A 17,592-nucleotide genomic window follows, 5' to 3' on the forward strand; every position below is an offset into this window, starting at 1 on the left:
CAGGAGGCTGTATGGCTATAAAACGTACATTTTGCCCAGGGTAAGAAATGCGATACCTCATAGACGTACGTTTTAATGGGGCTTGATATTTTTCGAGTTAAGAGTAAACTACCCTTAGGACAGTATCTATTTCAAATCTGATAAATTATATTGAATCCTCCTTGCCCAAGATACTTAAGTTCTAATTTTTATAAATATTGATACAGGGTGTGTTATTAAAATAAGACATTTTTATTTTTATTATTATTTTTTTAAGTACTTACGACGCCACTGGATAAACAACTGGTCGTGGCTAACGTTATATTCAAGGCCTGACTGTTTTGACAGTTCTACTGAAGTGGTCCAGAATTAGTAGTCGTAAACAAACCAATTGTTTTCATTAGTTTCGCAACAAATCTGTGTTTTTTACGCGTTTCTATGCTAATAAAATTATACTAAATAATTTTGAGTGAATCGTGAACTATCTAGATCCGATTCATAACATCCTACCCGCGAAAAAAACCATACTTTCGGTAAACATTATAGTAACACCGGCGATGCCGGCTGTGTGTCCGTCCTAAACCTACAGAACATGCTGTGCCTACAATTTTTCCAAATCAACCCTGTTATGGACCCTCTGTGCATGTTCCCATAAAGAGAAAACGTCCCGATGAAAGAAAACAAGATTTGGAAATTCAGGATGAAATATATATTGAAAAGTATTATTATTATTATGAAATATATATTAATATTATGAAATGGCATTATATTTTAAAGAAATTAAATGAATTTGTACTTTATTTCAGTATTTTATACAAAAAAAATTATATCTTTATCTTTTTATTTACGATTTATGGAGATGGTTACTTGATGAACATCGAACTACAAATTACTTAATGTTAATAGTTAATTCTATCTGATATCCACATTTTTTAAATATGTTAGGCAGATTTTTACAATTATTTTTAATTAAACTTTAAAATGTATCCTGCCCTTATCATATACATTTTATTAACTTGTCGATAAAGTATAGTTTTCAAATTTTTTAATATTTGGAAACTTTATCACAAGGTATATAATTACTAGCTGCTAAATACTCGCTAACGCAATTTTAGGACATGCTTTTTATTATCTAGATTTTATTTTGTTCATCTTATGCTGTAGTTTATTTCATATTAATATTTGTGCTTTAGATCTAAATTTTAATGCTATTCAATTACTTCAACGCGATAAAAAGTTAATGTTATTTTTTAATACCTTTCTGTATAAAATTTTTCATATTTATATCTGGTAAAACTATCAATAAATACTATTATTTATGCAATAACTATATGCAGTACCATATAGCACAATACAAAAGCCGGACTAGTGCGGTGACGTCACAAATCGATGTCTCTGGCCTGTCTGTCATGTTGGTTATGAACTGGTTTATTATCGATAATCAATTATCAATTAATAATCGTTTTTTTTATGGTGGTTTGGTCGAAGATGTTGACTTTTAGTTCGTTATAGTTTTATAAATCTTTGTTTAGAGCATATTTTTCAAAGTTAATAGTGATTGTTTTAAATATCTAACTATTTGAATTTTTAAAAACATTCCTCAATAAAACAAATAAAAATCATATTTCAGATTCCATTGAAACTGGGGTTTTAAATTATTTTGTAACTCATTTTATTCATTTGCATTAGCAAACTTAAAAAACAATTTTTTAAACTAAACAAAATAAATTGAAAATATTTAGTTTTTTTGTATCGTATCTTAATTATTATGGAAGCTATCTGAAAACTTAAATCGATTACTAATTGATAATTGGTTATTGATAATAAACCTGTTGTTTATCCAGTGGCGTCGTAAGTAGGTACTTAAAAAAATAATAAAAATAAAAATGTCTTGTTTTAATGACACACCCTGTATCAATATTTATCAAAATTAGAACTTAAGTATCTTAGGTAAGGAGGATTCAATATAATTTATCAGATTTGAAATAAATACCGTCCTAAGGGTAGTTTACTCTTAACTCGAAAAATATCAAACCCCATTAAAACGTACGTCTATGAGGTATCGCATTTCTTACCCTGGGAAAAATGTTCGTCTTATAGCCATACAGCCTTCTGCCAAAAAGGAAAAAGATCGCTCAATAAACAATCAAGATATTGGCTTGTATCCATCTTAAGTGGGACACCCTGTATATACTATCCATTTGTTAAATAATAAATAACAATTAGAGATATCGTTATTAGTTTATTTCTTGTGCTAATCCTAGTGATTGAAGTATTTGAAATAAATATAAATTCAAAAAAGGCTAGAATATACAAAACTAATTTTCTAAGTCTGGACATGTAGAAAATGTACAAAATTAGTTGTAGAAAATTGATTTTCTACGTGTAGAAAATACGGTAGAAAATATAAAATTTTCTACCTACCCAACCCTGATCGCACATCTCTAGAAAATGTGTTTTTTTTCGAACGTCAAAAAACTATTATTAATTTATGCAACGTGATTGACAATATACAAAGTCCTTTTAACGCGTAGGCATAAAAATAAAGCACAAAACATCCCCAAACACTAAAGCACTTTTACGTTTCTACGGAGAATATTTTTAATACCCTACCTTTAATACCCTTTTTAATATATAAAATTAAAATAATTCTTTGGTTTCTAATATCTGACTAAGCACAAATACACCATGTAATAAAAAAAAATGGCGTCAAAGATGGCTGAGGAATGACACTCGATGATAATTTTGGCGAGGTCAAGGCACAAATGTCATCTACTTGGTCTATAGGGTCCATTTAGCTGTCAAAATTAACAAATTTTCTATAAAATAAAGTGCATATTCTGCTTTTTAGATTAAAATATAGAGCTTAGGTGAAAAAAAAAATTTCTAACCTCAAAAATATTTTTTTGGAAATAAATTTGTGTATCTTTAAACGTCCTATCCTTTTTGTAACGTTTCTAGTTAGTTAGTGTTCATTTTTAACAAGTTTTGTGCCAATTTTTGGCCAAAATTACCATCGACTGTCATTCCACAGCCGTCTTTGACGCCGTTTTTTTTCGATCATACGGTATAAAATCTCTCATAGATGGTTAGAAATAAATAAATATATAAAATTCATTTAAATACCTGTTTCTTCACTTGTTCCATTTGCTTTGGCATCATTATTTTTGTTAGTATCTGAAAAGAAAAAAAAACTATGATAAAAATATATTTTTTTAATTTTATAAAAGAATTATTTAAGAAAAACATACAACGAAAAAATGGATAATCATATAAACCATACATCATGTTTAATAAATTCAAATTCAGTCTGGTCGACATTTAAATGAATTAAAATCACATCAAATTTACCGAGAAAAAAGTAAGTAAACATTTGGATTTCGGGAAATAAAAGTGTACACGTCGAGGTCATGATGAAATAATTTAAAAGATTTATGTCAGATTATTTAAACCTCGTATACAGGGCGACCCAGTATTCAAAAAAAAAGTTCCACATTAGGTTTTCTAGCAAAATAACCCATTTTAAATCTTATACTTGATATACAGGGTGATTTAAGCAAATTTTCCTACAAAAATGTACTTTTTTGAATGATAATTGCACACACAACACCCTGTATATAGGTATACCATGCAATACAGTGTATTTTAGTATAACTAGTTTATAAAAGGACACTATTTTAAAATACAATATAATAAAAAAAACGGCGTCAGCGAAAGCTATGAAATGAAGATCTCTGTCACTTTATATGTAAAATTATATGGGGACTGTCATCGGTCGTCATTTCTAAGCCAACTGGACGCCGTTTTTTTCGATCATACGGTAGTTGCAATTAAAATAATAACAATAATGTGATATTTTATTTGTTTGGTATAGCTTAAATGAACAGAAAATTTATTGAAAAAAAACGACGTCAAAGACGGCTGGAGAATGAAAATCGATGACTTGTCAAAAATTAGGGCTTGATCTCGTCAAAATCATCACAGATTGTCATCCCAGCCGTCTTCTTTTTTACCGATCGTACGGTATTTTAAACGCCCTGTATATCTATGAAAATTCTTCTAAAAATAAGTTCTAAAACGTCCGCTACATTTGACGGCATATTTTACAAAAAATTGGATTGAAAATCTCAAATAGCAAAACTGACATAGAGTTTTTTGAAAGACTGGTTCACCTTGTATATATTTATGCATTTTTTTTAAATTATTAGTAGGGGATGGTAGTGCATTTCTCGACACAAAACAACTTTTCTTTGATATGAATAATCGTGCATTTCAGAATTATCTCGAAACATAAAACGATAAGATTCTATTCACAATTCTTTTTCCTTCTATCAAAAGCTTGTTAGTGAATAACACTGATAAACGCACTGTTGTAAAGCAAAGTTATTGATTTAAAAATACACAATACCGCAAATCTTAGAAGTGTTTTATTGAAGTGAAGAATACATAGTTTTATATAATTCAGATTCTACTGCTAATTTTATAAAACTGTCGGAAAGATTTAAATTTACATTAGGAATGCTAGGTTATAAGGCGTTATGTAACATGCACTAAAAGCAGTTTATTTCCCGAACTACATTAAAACAAAGAGTAATAATTTACCATTGGAATTTGTACTCTCCTTCTGGCTTTTTTTCAGCGTCTCATTATCAGATTTTTCGGTAGAAATGTTATTTTCACCGTTCTCGACTTCGTTTTCCTTGGGACCCAGGGCCATATTCTTAAATAAAAATGCACCGCACTTTCTATCAGTCCATAAAAACCGAAACGCACGAATTTAGTTTTACAAAACAATTTTTTTCGTAAAAAATTAGTCTTTCGCACTTGAGAAGGCCCAAACACGTGCTTCGGAAGAGCTAATTTACCCCCTCTAAAATTACAGCACATTCATTAAACACAATTTTCTATTCTAGATTTTAATTTAATTGCTTTATCTCACTCATAAAAATTGATGGGAAAAAGATAGATATAATTGTATGCGCTCAGATTTAAGTTGAATGATTGCACAACTTATTACGTCAAAGTGTCTTAAGAAAAATGGGCGTGGATATGCATGCGCCGACGTGTGATTACGACGAAAATTTCTCTTCACGAGTTCTTCAATTATACAAAGCCCATCCCTGTTGTACTAATTCATTCAATTAGCAAAGGAAGAAGAAAAGCCCTTTGTTTATTGCTAACTTCACGCCAATATGTGTCAAAATATGACGAAAAATTTTATCAACAAAGAATTTCTTTAAGTATTTGACTCAAAATGTAGTCGTCACAACTTAAGAAAAATATTATATATGAACTGAAATACCTTTATAACAGACTTATTATTTAAATAATAATATGCCACAAACGGATCAGTATTCCCCTTTGGTACATACATTAAAAAACATACCAGTAGACATGTTATAAAGAAAAACACGTTTTTAGGTGGGATTAGTCTATGTTTTCAATTTAATTGTCGGCACTGGAGCCCTAACATTACCCGCAGCCTTCGCAGATGCTGGTTGGCTCTTCAGTACATTCGCCTTAATTGTATTATGTTTTGTAAGTTTTATTACGGTGACCTTCGTGATAGAAAGCATGGCTTGCGCCAACGCTACTATTCAGTGGAGGCGGATTCAATCGCATAAAGTCGATGTAAGTTTTTTATTACAGACTCAGACTTGTTAAATATGAGATTACATTACAGGAGAGTGAAGTTCCTCTGAACAGTGATTCACAATGCGAAGACAGTACTGAAGAGACAGCTATACTTGTTCACAGAACAAGACGTTACTATAATTTGAACAACAAAGTAGAACTGAGTGAAATAGCTGGTCTATATCTAAGCAAAATGGGACACGTGTTCTTCTTTCTTTCGTTAAGTGTATATTTATTCGGGGATCTAACAATTTACACAGCAGCCTCAGGCAAAACTATAGTCAATTTGAGCTGTAAGACTTCCAATAATACAGAGAACTTTACAGAATCATGCTGGGAAGATTCAGACTTCACCAAAATGGATATGTATAGAATTTATGTAGCATTATTTGGACTATTAGTCGGACCTTTTGCTTATTTTAACGTACAAAAAACTAAATATATACAAATTTTTACCATGAGTATTCGGGGGGCAGCTTTCAGTATTATGATAACTCTAGCCACTTTGAGACTTATAAAGTTTGGACAACAAGGTCACCCGAGTTTAGTGAATTTAGCTGAAGTCCCTGCTCTAGCAGGTTCAAGCGTTTATAGTTTTATGTGCCACCACTCCTTACCCAGTCTTCTTATACCAATATCAAATAAAAACCGCCTAATGAGAAAAATAAGCTTCGATTTCTTCTTAATATGTTCGTTTTATTTGTTGGTCTCTCTAACCGGTTCGTTTGCATTCGAGTCAATTGATGTGCTGTATTCTTTGAATTTTATTCAAACTGAAGACTCTGGTTTTTTGATGAAAACCATCGGAATGTTTCTGGCAGCTTTTCCCCTGTTTCCTATGGCTGCTAGTTTTCCAATTATAGCCATAACCATGCAGGCAACCTTGAAGAATTTATTTTTTGAACATAATGCCATTGATAGATATGGATTCTTCGTGAAAAAACTGTTTTTCCCAAGTTTAGCAGTACTTCCACCCCTCATTGTGGCGCTGTGCACTCACAATTTAAAAACTTTAGTTGAAATTACAGGTTCATATGCTGGGGTGATGGTTCAGTATATTGTACCTGCTGTTTTGGTGGTTAGCGCCAGGAAACAGTGTCGTAAGGATTTTGGGAATACCATCCACAGGTATGCCAGTCCCTTTAAACATTACGGCTGGTTTTTGTTTGTTGTAATATGGGCTTCGATATGTATTGTTTTCGTGACAGTTGATTTTATTATTAACCATTAAAAGAGCCAATGGAAGGCACAAAAATAGGTGCGTTTACTGTATTTAATACTGTAAATATAATAAGCAAGTAAATACCCAGTTTGTAAGATACCAAAAAGCAACAATAACATTTATATTTCTACGTAACTGTGATAATAAGAATATTTTTTTATTATTGCTTCTGTTTTTACCACAAAAATTAGTCAAAGTAAGACAAAAATTATATTAATATAAGATATAGATTTTAATTTAACATAAATAAAGATTCTAACTAGTAAAATTTCTATTTTTTCTTCTTGCCTTTATTCTGGAACCCTTGTTTCGACTTCCTTTCTAACTGCATTTGTTTGAGTTTCATGTTGAGTTTAGTTTGAGCTTGGTCGTGTTTCTCTTTCGTTAACTTTGGTTCTGGGTGCATGTAGTCTCTTCGTTCATCTCTTTTAACTGCTTCGCCGCATCCGTGAATTTCCGGCAGGCCGTGCGTGGTGCAAAATCTGCCTTTGCAAAACTTGCAATCGATAGCAATGAGGTTCGTTTTGGCCTTGCACTTGACGAAGTTACAAACGTTGTCGATTATTTTTACCTTGTCGATAACTTCGTCTATGTTTTTCGAACTGGTGGCTTCTTTCAAGTCTTTCTCTTTGTTTTTTAATTGGGAAGTTTCTGTTTTGGTTACGGTTGAGGACATTGTTACTCTAATATGGATTTGTTATTTTAAATTTCTGAGAAAAAAATGGAAATTTTTAATGCAAATGTTTTTTTGGTGTACGATGTATATTTAGTTGCATAACTACTTTGACATGACATATGACATTAATATTTTTTTGGCGTGTCTAATTGTCCGTTAAAGTGGAAAATAGCTTCTATTTTTCTACGCTAAGGTCCTGGGTTTTATAGGAACAGTTTAATGTTCTGGCTTATCTATTCTCTTATTTATAGTACGTCTGTTATAATCATATTGTAGTATTATTCCTAAGGTATGTCAGTCATATCAGATTTTTTATTATTTTACCTGGCACATATTGATGTGAAGTTAGCAATAAAATAGTGTGTTAGTTTAATGGCCACAGTTGCCAGGGCTATCCGGCCGGTAGTTAACAATAAGCAACTCTTCTTTTTTTAATTGATTTAAAAGCCTAAACTACTAGGACTATCCGGCCTGTTAAAATCCATTAATTATTACGACGCTTGTTTATCTCTACGACATTAAATTAACAGGGATGGGTCTGTAAAATACATAATTTGTTACATTACACTTAATTAACGTAGTAAACTAACAAGAAAAATATCAAATTTAGAACTTTTCTATTTTATTGATCAAAAAATAACAATTATTGACAAAAAGTTATTATGTAAAATAGGTTTTATGAAATAATTATAATTCGTAAAGCGTATCTGGGACTAGTAATTCTTTATAGACAAAATGTAGCCGATGTAGTATTGATAGCGTCATAAATAAACGTATTATTTAAGGGTTTATATTGATGAGTGATTATTTTTATAACTTCTTGCGCCGCACAGCCTCCCAAAATGGCCGAAACTGAATGAAGTTCAGCCCCTCCATACCTACAAACCTCATGAACCCTTTCGTCCCTTAATACATGGGAATATCCCCATTCATTGAGCAATTTCCCAATGATTCCTTTCAGTTTTAGCAGGTCTGGTTCGACTTGGTCGTCTAGCTGGCCTGGGTAAACGTTATATTCGCTAATAAATCTTTCTAGGCCTCTCAAAATGATGTAGTAGAATATGAGGCAGTCTGGGTCTTCTAGATATGAAGATAAATCTAAATTCGATTTTTGGTACTCGTTTGCTATGCAACTACCGCGTATTACGTGCAGTTCGCTGGCGTGTTTACAGAAATACTTCACCTAAAATCATTTAAAGATATCATAAAACATGTACCTTATGATAGGAAAAAAAAAACGATGTCGAGTTACTTTGATGATCCTAATTTCTAAGCTAACTCGACACTGTTTTTTTTTCGATAAAATAGAAAAAAACAAGATTTCGACAGATGACAATAAAAAAATGACAAAAAAAACTACTCTTGCATTAAAGCAAAAGACAATTATAGTCTTACTGCATTATACAGGGTGGGTCAGTGTTCTGAAAAACATCATCAAGCCGCCTGTGTCAGAGTTTCACTCCAATCTTTTTTATAGAAAATAATAGCACGCATTTTCAAAATATTTTTATAGATATACAGGGTCATTCAAGTATATTAATATTTTTAGAATGATGTATAATCTAATGCTCAAGATACAGCATTTACAAATCTACAACTTTGGTTTAAAAATATATTTGAATCACCCTGTATATCGACCGTACATAAATTCGAAAGAAAAAAAACAGCGTCCAGTTGTCTTGGAATTGACGATAGAAGACATTCTTACATTTAAGAATTTATAGGGTGTTCCATTTAAAAAAATACAACCTTGATATTTTTTATTTATTTTGGACGCTCTGTATCTTGTAAAAATATTTTTAAATTGCAACTCTAATAGTCCTTCAACGAACCCAAAATATACAATTTGTAAAAATCTAATCGTTTCGCTACAATACTCCGTGTCGTATGTGGTGGACAACCCTGTATAAAACCAGATAAGGACCTTTTTCAAAAAACTGTCTCACCCTGTATATCATTAATTCAAAAATATAATTACATACTTACCTCACTTTCGGTAACCCAATCTTGAGGCAACCCCAAATTCCTAGCGATTTGCTGAGCACGCCTGTACACGCTCTCTGCGTGATGCTCTGCCCTTTTTCTATAAATATTTTGCAGAGTCACGTAGCTTAACGTGTCCGCGGCCATATCGGGTAGAGTACCCTTTACCGGTAGTTCCCCTTCGGCCTGAACCAACTCCCTTAGTGCAGCGCTCATTATCCAGAAGGACGAACTGTTTTGCGTCAAGTTCGTACATGAATCGTCATCCAAGATTGCCTGAATATATTTTTAAAATTTTCAGAATTTTTATTTGTTTAAACCAGGGATGGGTAAATCAAAAATCCTAATATAAAAACTGGTATTTTTACGCGTAAAAAATGTAGTTTTTTGTTTACCCATCCCTGTTTTTTGGTACACACATAAAGAAAAATATTAAAAGGGGTAGATTCGCCGGAAAATGTTTTTAAGTAAAAAAAAGAAGGCGAATAAAAAATCCTCAAACCTAACGTAAACCTAACGTAAAAAACGGATTTTTACGTGTCACTGTAGTTTTTAACACGTAATAAAGAGTACAAAAAAGTTTTTTACTCATCCATCCTTGATTTTTTTATTTGCTCTGAACTTTTTGGTACACACTGTGGATAAAGAAAAAAAAATGAAATTCCTTAACATGGTCAAGGATAGGTTCGCCTAAAACCCTAATGTAAAACACTGTTCTTAACAAGTAAAAAACGTTTTTTACGTTATTTTTTACGCAACTATTCCTGTTTTTTCTATTGTAGACTTTTTGGGCACACATTATCTACAGGGTCGCTGTTATGTATGGAAACGGTCGATTATTAGGTAAAATATACAAGGTACCGCAAAAAGTTAAATACAAAAGTTATAGAATTTTTAAATATCTATTAGCGAGGAATAAATTTAAGAATACAGGGGTGGGTCATAAAGTCGTGGCACATAAAAGTTCCATTTTTTAAAATAGAACCCCCTGCATATTACTGCCATATTTCAATTGTTCCTTCAATTCTAAGCAAAAATCGAAATACACACAATGTACCTCAAACCAATAACCGTTTCCGAGTTATTGACTTTTGAAAATATCACTTAAGCAATTTGATTTAATTAATTTCGATATGTTCAGTTTTATTTAACGATGCCATTCTGCCAAAACTGTGATACTTAATAATATTTGACATTAGTTCTCAAGTTAGCATTTATAGATGTATAAAATGAGACTATATCAAGTCTGGAAATTAAAAAATTTTCGTTTAACATATCAATTCTTCAATTTATGTACATTGTGTATTACGATTATTGCTTAAAATTGGAGGAAGAATTGAAATATGCAATAATATACAGGGGGTTTCATTTAAAAAAAAATAAAGTTTGATGTGACACAACCAGGGTTCGGAAGTAGTTAATTAAGACCTAATTTACCTGATTAACTACGTGTAGTTTTTCTTCAAAAACTACGTCTTTTCCCGTTCATTAACTACATGAAAACTACGTTAATAAACTATGTATTGATATTATGAATAATTTTGCTTTGTATGGGGGGTCTAAATAATATGATGTGTGGATATTATATTTAAAGCCATATTTCTTCGGTTTTCTTAAATACATTGTGTTTTCTAAAGCTTCAACTTATTATAACCTCACCTCAGACCTTTGATATTTGAAAGTTACATACATAGGTTACATAAACTACACCCTCTACATAAACTACATTAACTACATGTAATGTAGTTTATGTAGTTTTTAAAAGTAACATGTAGTTTTCCGAACTCTGGACACAACTTTACCACCGACCCTGTATACTTAAATTTACTAGTAGCTAATAGGCATTTAAAACCCCATTACAACAACAGTATCAAAGTTTCGGCAGAATGGCATCGTTTGAAACTGAACATATTGAACTTAATTAAATTAAATTGTTTAAGTGATATGTTCAAAAGTTAATAACTCGGAAACGTTTGGTTTGAGGTACATTGTGTGTATTTCGATTTTTGCTTAGAATCGAAGGAAGAATTGAAATATGCAATAATATACAGAGGATTCTATTTAAAAAAAATGAAACTTTGATGTGCCACGACTTTTTGATCGACCCCGTATACATATATTTATTACTCGCCAATAGACATTTACAACGCCTATAATTTTCGTATTTAACTTTTTGCGGTACCTTGTATATTTTACCGAATAATCGACCGTTTCCGTACATAACAGCGACTCTGATGGATAAAGAAAATAAATACAGTACCTTAACATGATCAGGGATGGGTCTCGGAGTGACACAACTGTTAGCGTAATGCAAGGCCTGTTCAAAATTCTCCTCCAAAATAAACCTGTTATTCCCCTCCTCTGAATGACCGCTGTCCCTGATCATTTGCTTCAAAACTTCCTTCTCCGCTCTCTTACTGGGTAAAGCCCCGTTATGACTGTTCTTATACTTGGTTAAATAATAATGCAATATCGCCAGAGGGGGTACGTGACTTTTTTCCTTTTGATCCAGCTGTTCTATGTTGATGCTGTCCAGATATCCTTTCAGGGCTGTCCAGGGTTTGTCCAGACGTAGGTCGGGGCTTTCGCTGTCCGGATGGGCCTCGATAACCGTGTGTTCTTTGATTTGGAGTCTTATGTAGCCGAGAAAGCCGATGCTGTGGCACACGACTAGGGGCACGTCGCATTCCCAGAGATGTTTGGACAGAGGCAATAGAACTCTAAAAGAAAATACAAAAGTGACATACATTTTCTATGCCGTTTGTTTACTAAAAGATAAAATTGATATTGATAAAAATCAAACCTCTACGATAAGGAGGGGTTTCTCGAATCTCTAATTCCAAGAGGGTGAAAACGCCCCTCAAATATTACAATATTTGTTATTTAAAAAACGGTTAGTCTTTCGGGAAAACGCTTGGACACACATAATTTATTTTGTTTTTTACATATTTTGAAATTTTTTAAAAAATCATACAAGATGTTCCAAAAAGTTGGGTTATTGATTAACCACGATTCTGCTTAAACTGCTTGACGTAAAAAGCTTATTTTGGCAAACGGATTTTTCGAAAGTCAAATTCCAACAAGATGAATCTACCCCTCAAATATTACCAAGTTATATAATAATATCGCCATATTGTTTTTTCTCATGCTGACATAAATGTGAGAAAATTGTATCCAGTTTGTATGTTAATGGAAACTCTTGCTTTATCATCACCATTATAAATGATTAATTTGACGCGAACGAAGTCGCGGGTACACGCTAGTCTTACAAATAAAATGATAGCGATCTTCATTTCAAAGCCATCGCTGCCGCCGTTTTTTATACAGGGTTAGGAAATAGTGCGTCATCGGGCATATGTAGCTATTAGAATAAAAAACTTGGGAATTTTGTTTAAGTGCAAACCAAAAGTATGCACGAGGACATATTTCAGGAAAATATTTTAACTTTGGCCCAAAAAAGTATGAGTGGATCGGGATTAGTGATGGGCAAAACTGTTATTTTTAGATAACAGTTGAAACTGTTATAGTTATTTATAAAAAACAGCTTAAAATAACAGCTTAAAAATAACAGGTTTCTTTATTTTATTGCTAAATATCTGAAAGAATATGAGGCGGTCACCGCCAGGCGTATTAAACAGTTGCAGTTGCAACAATGACGTGCTCGGTGGTAGTATTTCCAGGGTGTCATAACATTTCTAAATATCGATTGTTATCTAAAATACCTCTCTAAAAACGGGGGTTGTTTACAAATAAGCGCTGTTTACAAATTGCGATATAAAAAAGCCAAAATGCCGCCACTCGTCTATATCTATAAATTCCGATCTACCTACGCCCTACTCCTCGATCCGCGTAGAGGGGCGTTTTCACCCTCTTGGAATTTGAGATTCGAGAAACCCCTCCTTATCGCACCTCTACACCCCGCAGTCAATCCGTTTACCAAAAATCAGCTTTAAACGTCAAGCAGTTTAAGCAGAATAGTGATTACTCAGTGGTCATATTTTATGAAACACCCTGTATATATTTTGTAAAAATCTCAAAATATGTAAAACAACAAAATAAAATATACGTGTTTAAGAGCTTTTTCGAAAAACTCACCAGTTTTTAAATAAAAAATATTCTAATATTTGAGGGGTGGTTTCACCCCCTTAGAATTTGAGTTTCGAAAAATCCTTCTTATCGCACCTCTACACCCTAAAGTCAATCCGTTTTCCAAAAATCAGCTTTTTACGTCAAGGGCTTTAAGCAGGATCGTGATTAATCAATGACCAGATTTTTCAAAACACCCTGTATACATTTTCAAAAAATCTTAAAATATTATTCTGAAAATTTTTCAGAATAAATAAATACTTAAATATTGAAACTTAATAACAAAGTATTGAAACATATAGCGCCATAATATCTCGACCTCCGTCCGTTATGCTCGTAACAGGTTGAAAAACAATATGTATCTAAAACAACTGATGCGTTATTCTCCAACCTGTTTCAAACCTCCGATTATCTCGAACGCCGTTCTGTTATGCTCGTAACAGGTAAAAAAACAACATAGCTAAAACAACTGATGTGTTATTCTCCAACCCGTTGCGAGCCTCCATCGACAATCGACCGATGCAGCAGCGCTCCTTTCCCACTCCTGTTATCTCGACAGCCAGGCGTTATGCCCGCAACTGTTTCAAAAAAGCTGCTTCTTTTTATATCCCTATTATTTTTAAGCTGTTGTCAGCCCAACACGACGCGCCGCGCCGTAGCGCATACCCCACTCCGTTGTCCGTTGTATCTCGCCGCCTGTATCGATGGTTGTCGAAATAATAGGTTTTCCATCCATACTAGTTGTTTTTGGAATTGCTTCGAGCAGCATCGAATTTCGTGGCGGTGCAGAGCGCCGACTTCGTTTCACGAACACTCGATCTCTGCGTGTCGTTATTTTATATCTGTTATTTTTTAAAAGCAGTAACGGTTGCGTTATGTTATTTCTAAATAATTGTTATAAAATAACAGATAGTTAAATAACAACCCATCACTAATCGGGATGATTTTTTGTAAATGGAACACCACCCTGTATATTATTGCATTTTTGGCTTCTTTTCACATCACTTTAAGATATAAGTAAATATATTTCGATAGTTTCAGAGATATTAATAAATAAATAAAAAATATATTTTTTTCAGGCTTTCTTAAAAAAATTATTAAAAATACAAGAACTGTCCTAAAATCAAAACTATATCAGGTATTTAGTTTAGATGGTCTATACTTACTTTGCTATAAATATCGTAATCTTAAATCATACAGGGTTGTTTAAAATTCTATGCCAAACTTTCTAAAATATAAAATAGTTTTTCTTTCTTTTTTTAAATGTAACACCCTGTATACTATTTTTTTATTAGATGGAGAGTTAGAAAATGAACATTTTTTGTATTTAAAGTAAAGTATGGTACGCAGTATTATTTCATATGGCGCTTTTAACGGTAAAATACGAGAGAAAAATCAAAATGAATATGAAATATAAAACCGCGAATATCTGCGAAACCGTTAAAATTTTTGAAATACTCTGAATACAAAAAACGTTCATTTCTGAATTCTCCATCTATTAAACAAATCATATACATGGTGTTCCATTTAAAAAATAAAGAACAATTATTTTATATTTTAGAAAGTTTGGCGTAGAATTTTGAACACCCTGTATGAATTAAGAGTCCGATATTTATAGTAATGTAAGTACAGACCATCTAAAATAAATATCCAATATAGTCTTGATTTCAGAACAGTTCTTGTATTTTTAATAATTTTTTCAAGAAAGGCTAAAAAATATATATTTTTTACGTATTTATTAATATCTCTAAAACTATTGAAATATATTTACTCATATCTTAGGATTATGTAAAGTGATCTTAAAAAGGATCCAAAAATGCAATAATATACAGGGTATTCTAATTAAAAAAAAATAATCCCGATCCACTCACTCTTTTGAGCCACTCTGTAGAAATATTTTCCATTCTTAATTCCATGTAGAAACATTTTCCATTTCCACATTCTAGAACATACTTGAGGTCTGCACTTTTAAGAAATTGGCACTTATTATGTTTTTCCCCTTGACCCTTCGTATTATAATTTTATTTAAAATTTATGCCAGTAAATAAAGTAACTCAAACAATACTTGACAAAAAAACATTATTGTTTTGTTAAAATTTCACTAATAATAATTGTCATTCACATAATTAAAAATTGATATATATTTTGTATAGTAAGAAGAGTAAGAAGTGAGAAGATAAAAAATACAGAAGTTAAAAAGTACTAAACATCTCTTTTATTAAAAAAAACTATAAAATAAACGTAGGTACATCAAGTATACAAAATACAACAAAACCACTCCCCTATGCCTCTTATTTCTTCTTCAAAGACTCAATATAGAGCCCCAACCCTTTCTGTACAGCGTCCTGCGTAATAACTTGTATAAACCTCTTCAAATCGTTCTCCCTATCTTTTGACATTCTCTTCAACGTTTCCCCCCTAATAGTTTGCTTCGATACATTCCTGGCAAAGGGCGATATTCTCGCAAACTTCCCCAGAAAAGCATTAGCTTTTTGCAGGCCCTCATCCTTATCCTGAACCACTTCATCGATAAGACCCACTTTCAGAGCTTCGTCAGTTGAAAATAACCTTCCCGTTGTTAAGGCAAGCTCTGTTTGCCTTTTGCCTATAATATTTTCCATGGTACTAGCAAACCATGGAGGTGCAACGATGCCTAATTGTGTCTCATTCAGCCCGATGATTGAATTCGGAACCATAACTCGATATTCACAGCACATTGAAAGCAAACAACCTCCAGCTGGTGCAGGTCCGTTAATAACTGCAACTGTCGGATACGCTGAACCGTAGAGAACTTCATAAACGTCTTGCAATGTATTCCAAAACTTTGAAGCCCTTTCTATGTCGGGTTTATACATCTCGGTTATATCTAAACCAGCAGAAAAGGTCTTGAAAGCTGATGTTATTATAGCACCACGGCTCTTGTTTTTTCCTAGTTCTGTTAAGTTATATCTTATATCTGAGAGTAATTCTAAATTCAAACTATTAACAGGGGGTCTTTGGAGGGTTACAGTGGCAATACCAGTTTTATCATTTACTTCTACACTAACTAAACTAGCTGTTGAGCTTAAACTTCTGGCACCTTGGCGAACAAAGTTAAATTTAGTTAAAGATCTTAAAGCCATTTTTGGTAGTTAGTTTTTGAACTTATTAACCGCTTTTAAATATCTGTACAAAGTTCAAAACTCGTAAGTTCATAGAACAGTTTAAAAATAAATAGATAATAATGATAATTTTCTAACCTCAATTTCTTACAAGCAGAGAAGAGAGAAGTTAGCCGCAATTGATATTTAAAAAAAATACAAAATTAATAAAAATTTAAGAAAACTAAAGTACGACCCTCTATAAACAAGGGTACTAATAACTAATCTTACTTTTCGTGGACTGCCGTTGCAATGACTACATCGAAGTTCTTGAAAAAATTCTGTGTGTTCGAAATAATATGCTCCGCAGATTCGTCTATGTAATCCCCTCGAACATCTGGGTTCAGTTCTAATAAGCACTGCGTAGCTACGTGAGCTCGGGGTAATCCAACAGAATCATTTTCAAGGAAAAAACTAAAAGAAACATGCCCTATAGTGTATAATAAGCTAGTCAAAGTATCTTTTCAACTATGCTTCAATTACTTCGATCCTATATCTTCCTCGGACACTTTTTCGCCATCCACAATCGTAAACGAACCAATCCCTGGTAAAATAAGGCTTTTTAATATCTCGGTGCCCAAAGCGGTGGCATTTATAAGGCAAACTTTCGAGTTTTCTAGTAATTTCTGTCCGTGATCGCCCCATAGTCTAAAATATGTTTGTAAAGCAAGGAAAAACTGTTTTGAGTTAAAATATACAGTCAATTACCTGAGTTGACGGTCGTATTTCTTGCTTTTCTCGTTCTGTTCGGGAGATTTTGGAGCCGGAGAAGACATAATTTCTGTTTTGTTCGCTTTATTTTGACGTTTAAAATTTTAGGTTAGTTTTTAAAATTTCTTCTTTTCAAATTCTCGGAGTCTAATAACATTGTT

General features: G+C 32.5%; 5 protein-coding genes across 5 annotated transcripts in view; 1 reads left to right on the forward strand and 4 right to left on the reverse strand.

Annotated features, from left to right (window-relative positions):
* LOC115875243 (clustered mitochondria protein homolog) overlaps positions 1–4,969 on the reverse strand; it is a 36,983-nt gene extending 32,014 nt beyond the window's left edge. Inside the window, 2 exon segments of the mRNA XM_030890662.1 lie at positions 3,106–3,156; positions 4,582–4,969. Coding sequence (XP_030746522.1) covers positions 3,106–3,156; positions 4,582–4,696 — 166 coding nt within the window. The 5' untranslated portion in view covers positions 4,697–4,969.
* A 190-nt stretch (positions 4,970–5,159) lies between these two features.
* Positions 5,160–7,103, forward strand: LOC115875240 (transmembrane protein 104 homolog). The gene is made up of 3 exons (XM_030890660.1): positions 5,160–5,343; positions 5,401–5,610; positions 5,663–7,103. Exons 1-3 carry the CDS (start codon positions 5,314–5,316, stop codon positions 6,842–6,844), a joined length of 1,422 nt encoding a protein of 473 aa, XP_030746520.1. The 5' UTR covers positions 5,160–5,313; the 3' UTR covers positions 6,845–7,103.
* LOC115875242 (DNA-binding protein SMUBP-2) lies at positions 7,027–7,605 on the reverse strand. The gene has a single exon (XM_030890661.1). It carries the CDS (start codon positions 7,509–7,511, stop codon positions 7,107–7,109), a length of 405 nt encoding a protein of 134 aa, XP_030746521.1. The 5' UTR covers positions 7,512–7,605; the 3' UTR covers positions 7,027–7,106.
* Positions 7,606–8,116: 511 nt separating this feature from the next.
* Positions 8,117–17,561, reverse strand: LOC115875244 (nedd8-activating enzyme E1 regulatory subunit). Its single transcript, XM_030890663.1, has 6 exons — positions 17,429–17,561; positions 17,204–17,368; positions 16,952–17,134; positions 11,755–12,214; positions 9,498–9,770; positions 8,117–8,694 (listed from the first exon to the last, which is right to left on the reverse strand). The coding sequence occupies exons 1-6, from the start codon at positions 17,494–17,496 to the stop codon at positions 8,236–8,238; spliced, it is 1,608 nt and encodes a 535-aa protein (XP_030746523.1). The 5' UTR covers positions 17,497–17,561; the 3' UTR covers positions 8,117–8,235.
* On the reverse strand, positions 15,773–16,824 carry LOC115875245 (enoyl-CoA delta isomerase 1, mitochondrial-like). Its single transcript, XM_030890665.1, has one exon. The coding sequence runs from the start codon at positions 16,700–16,702 to the stop codon at positions 15,872–15,874; it is 831 nt and encodes a 276-aa protein (XP_030746525.1). The 5' UTR covers positions 16,703–16,824; the 3' UTR covers positions 15,773–15,871.
* Positions 17,562–17,592: the final 31 nt, after the last annotated feature.

The sequence above is a fragment of the Sitophilus oryzae genome, unplaced genomic scaffold (assembly GCF_002938485.1).
Source record: "Sitophilus oryzae breed Bouriz unplaced genomic scaffold, Soryzae_2.0 scaffold_1356_pilon_pilon, whole genome shotgun sequence".
NCBI classification, from domain to species: Eukaryota; Metazoa; Arthropoda; class Insecta; order Coleoptera; family Curculionidae; genus Sitophilus; species Sitophilus oryzae.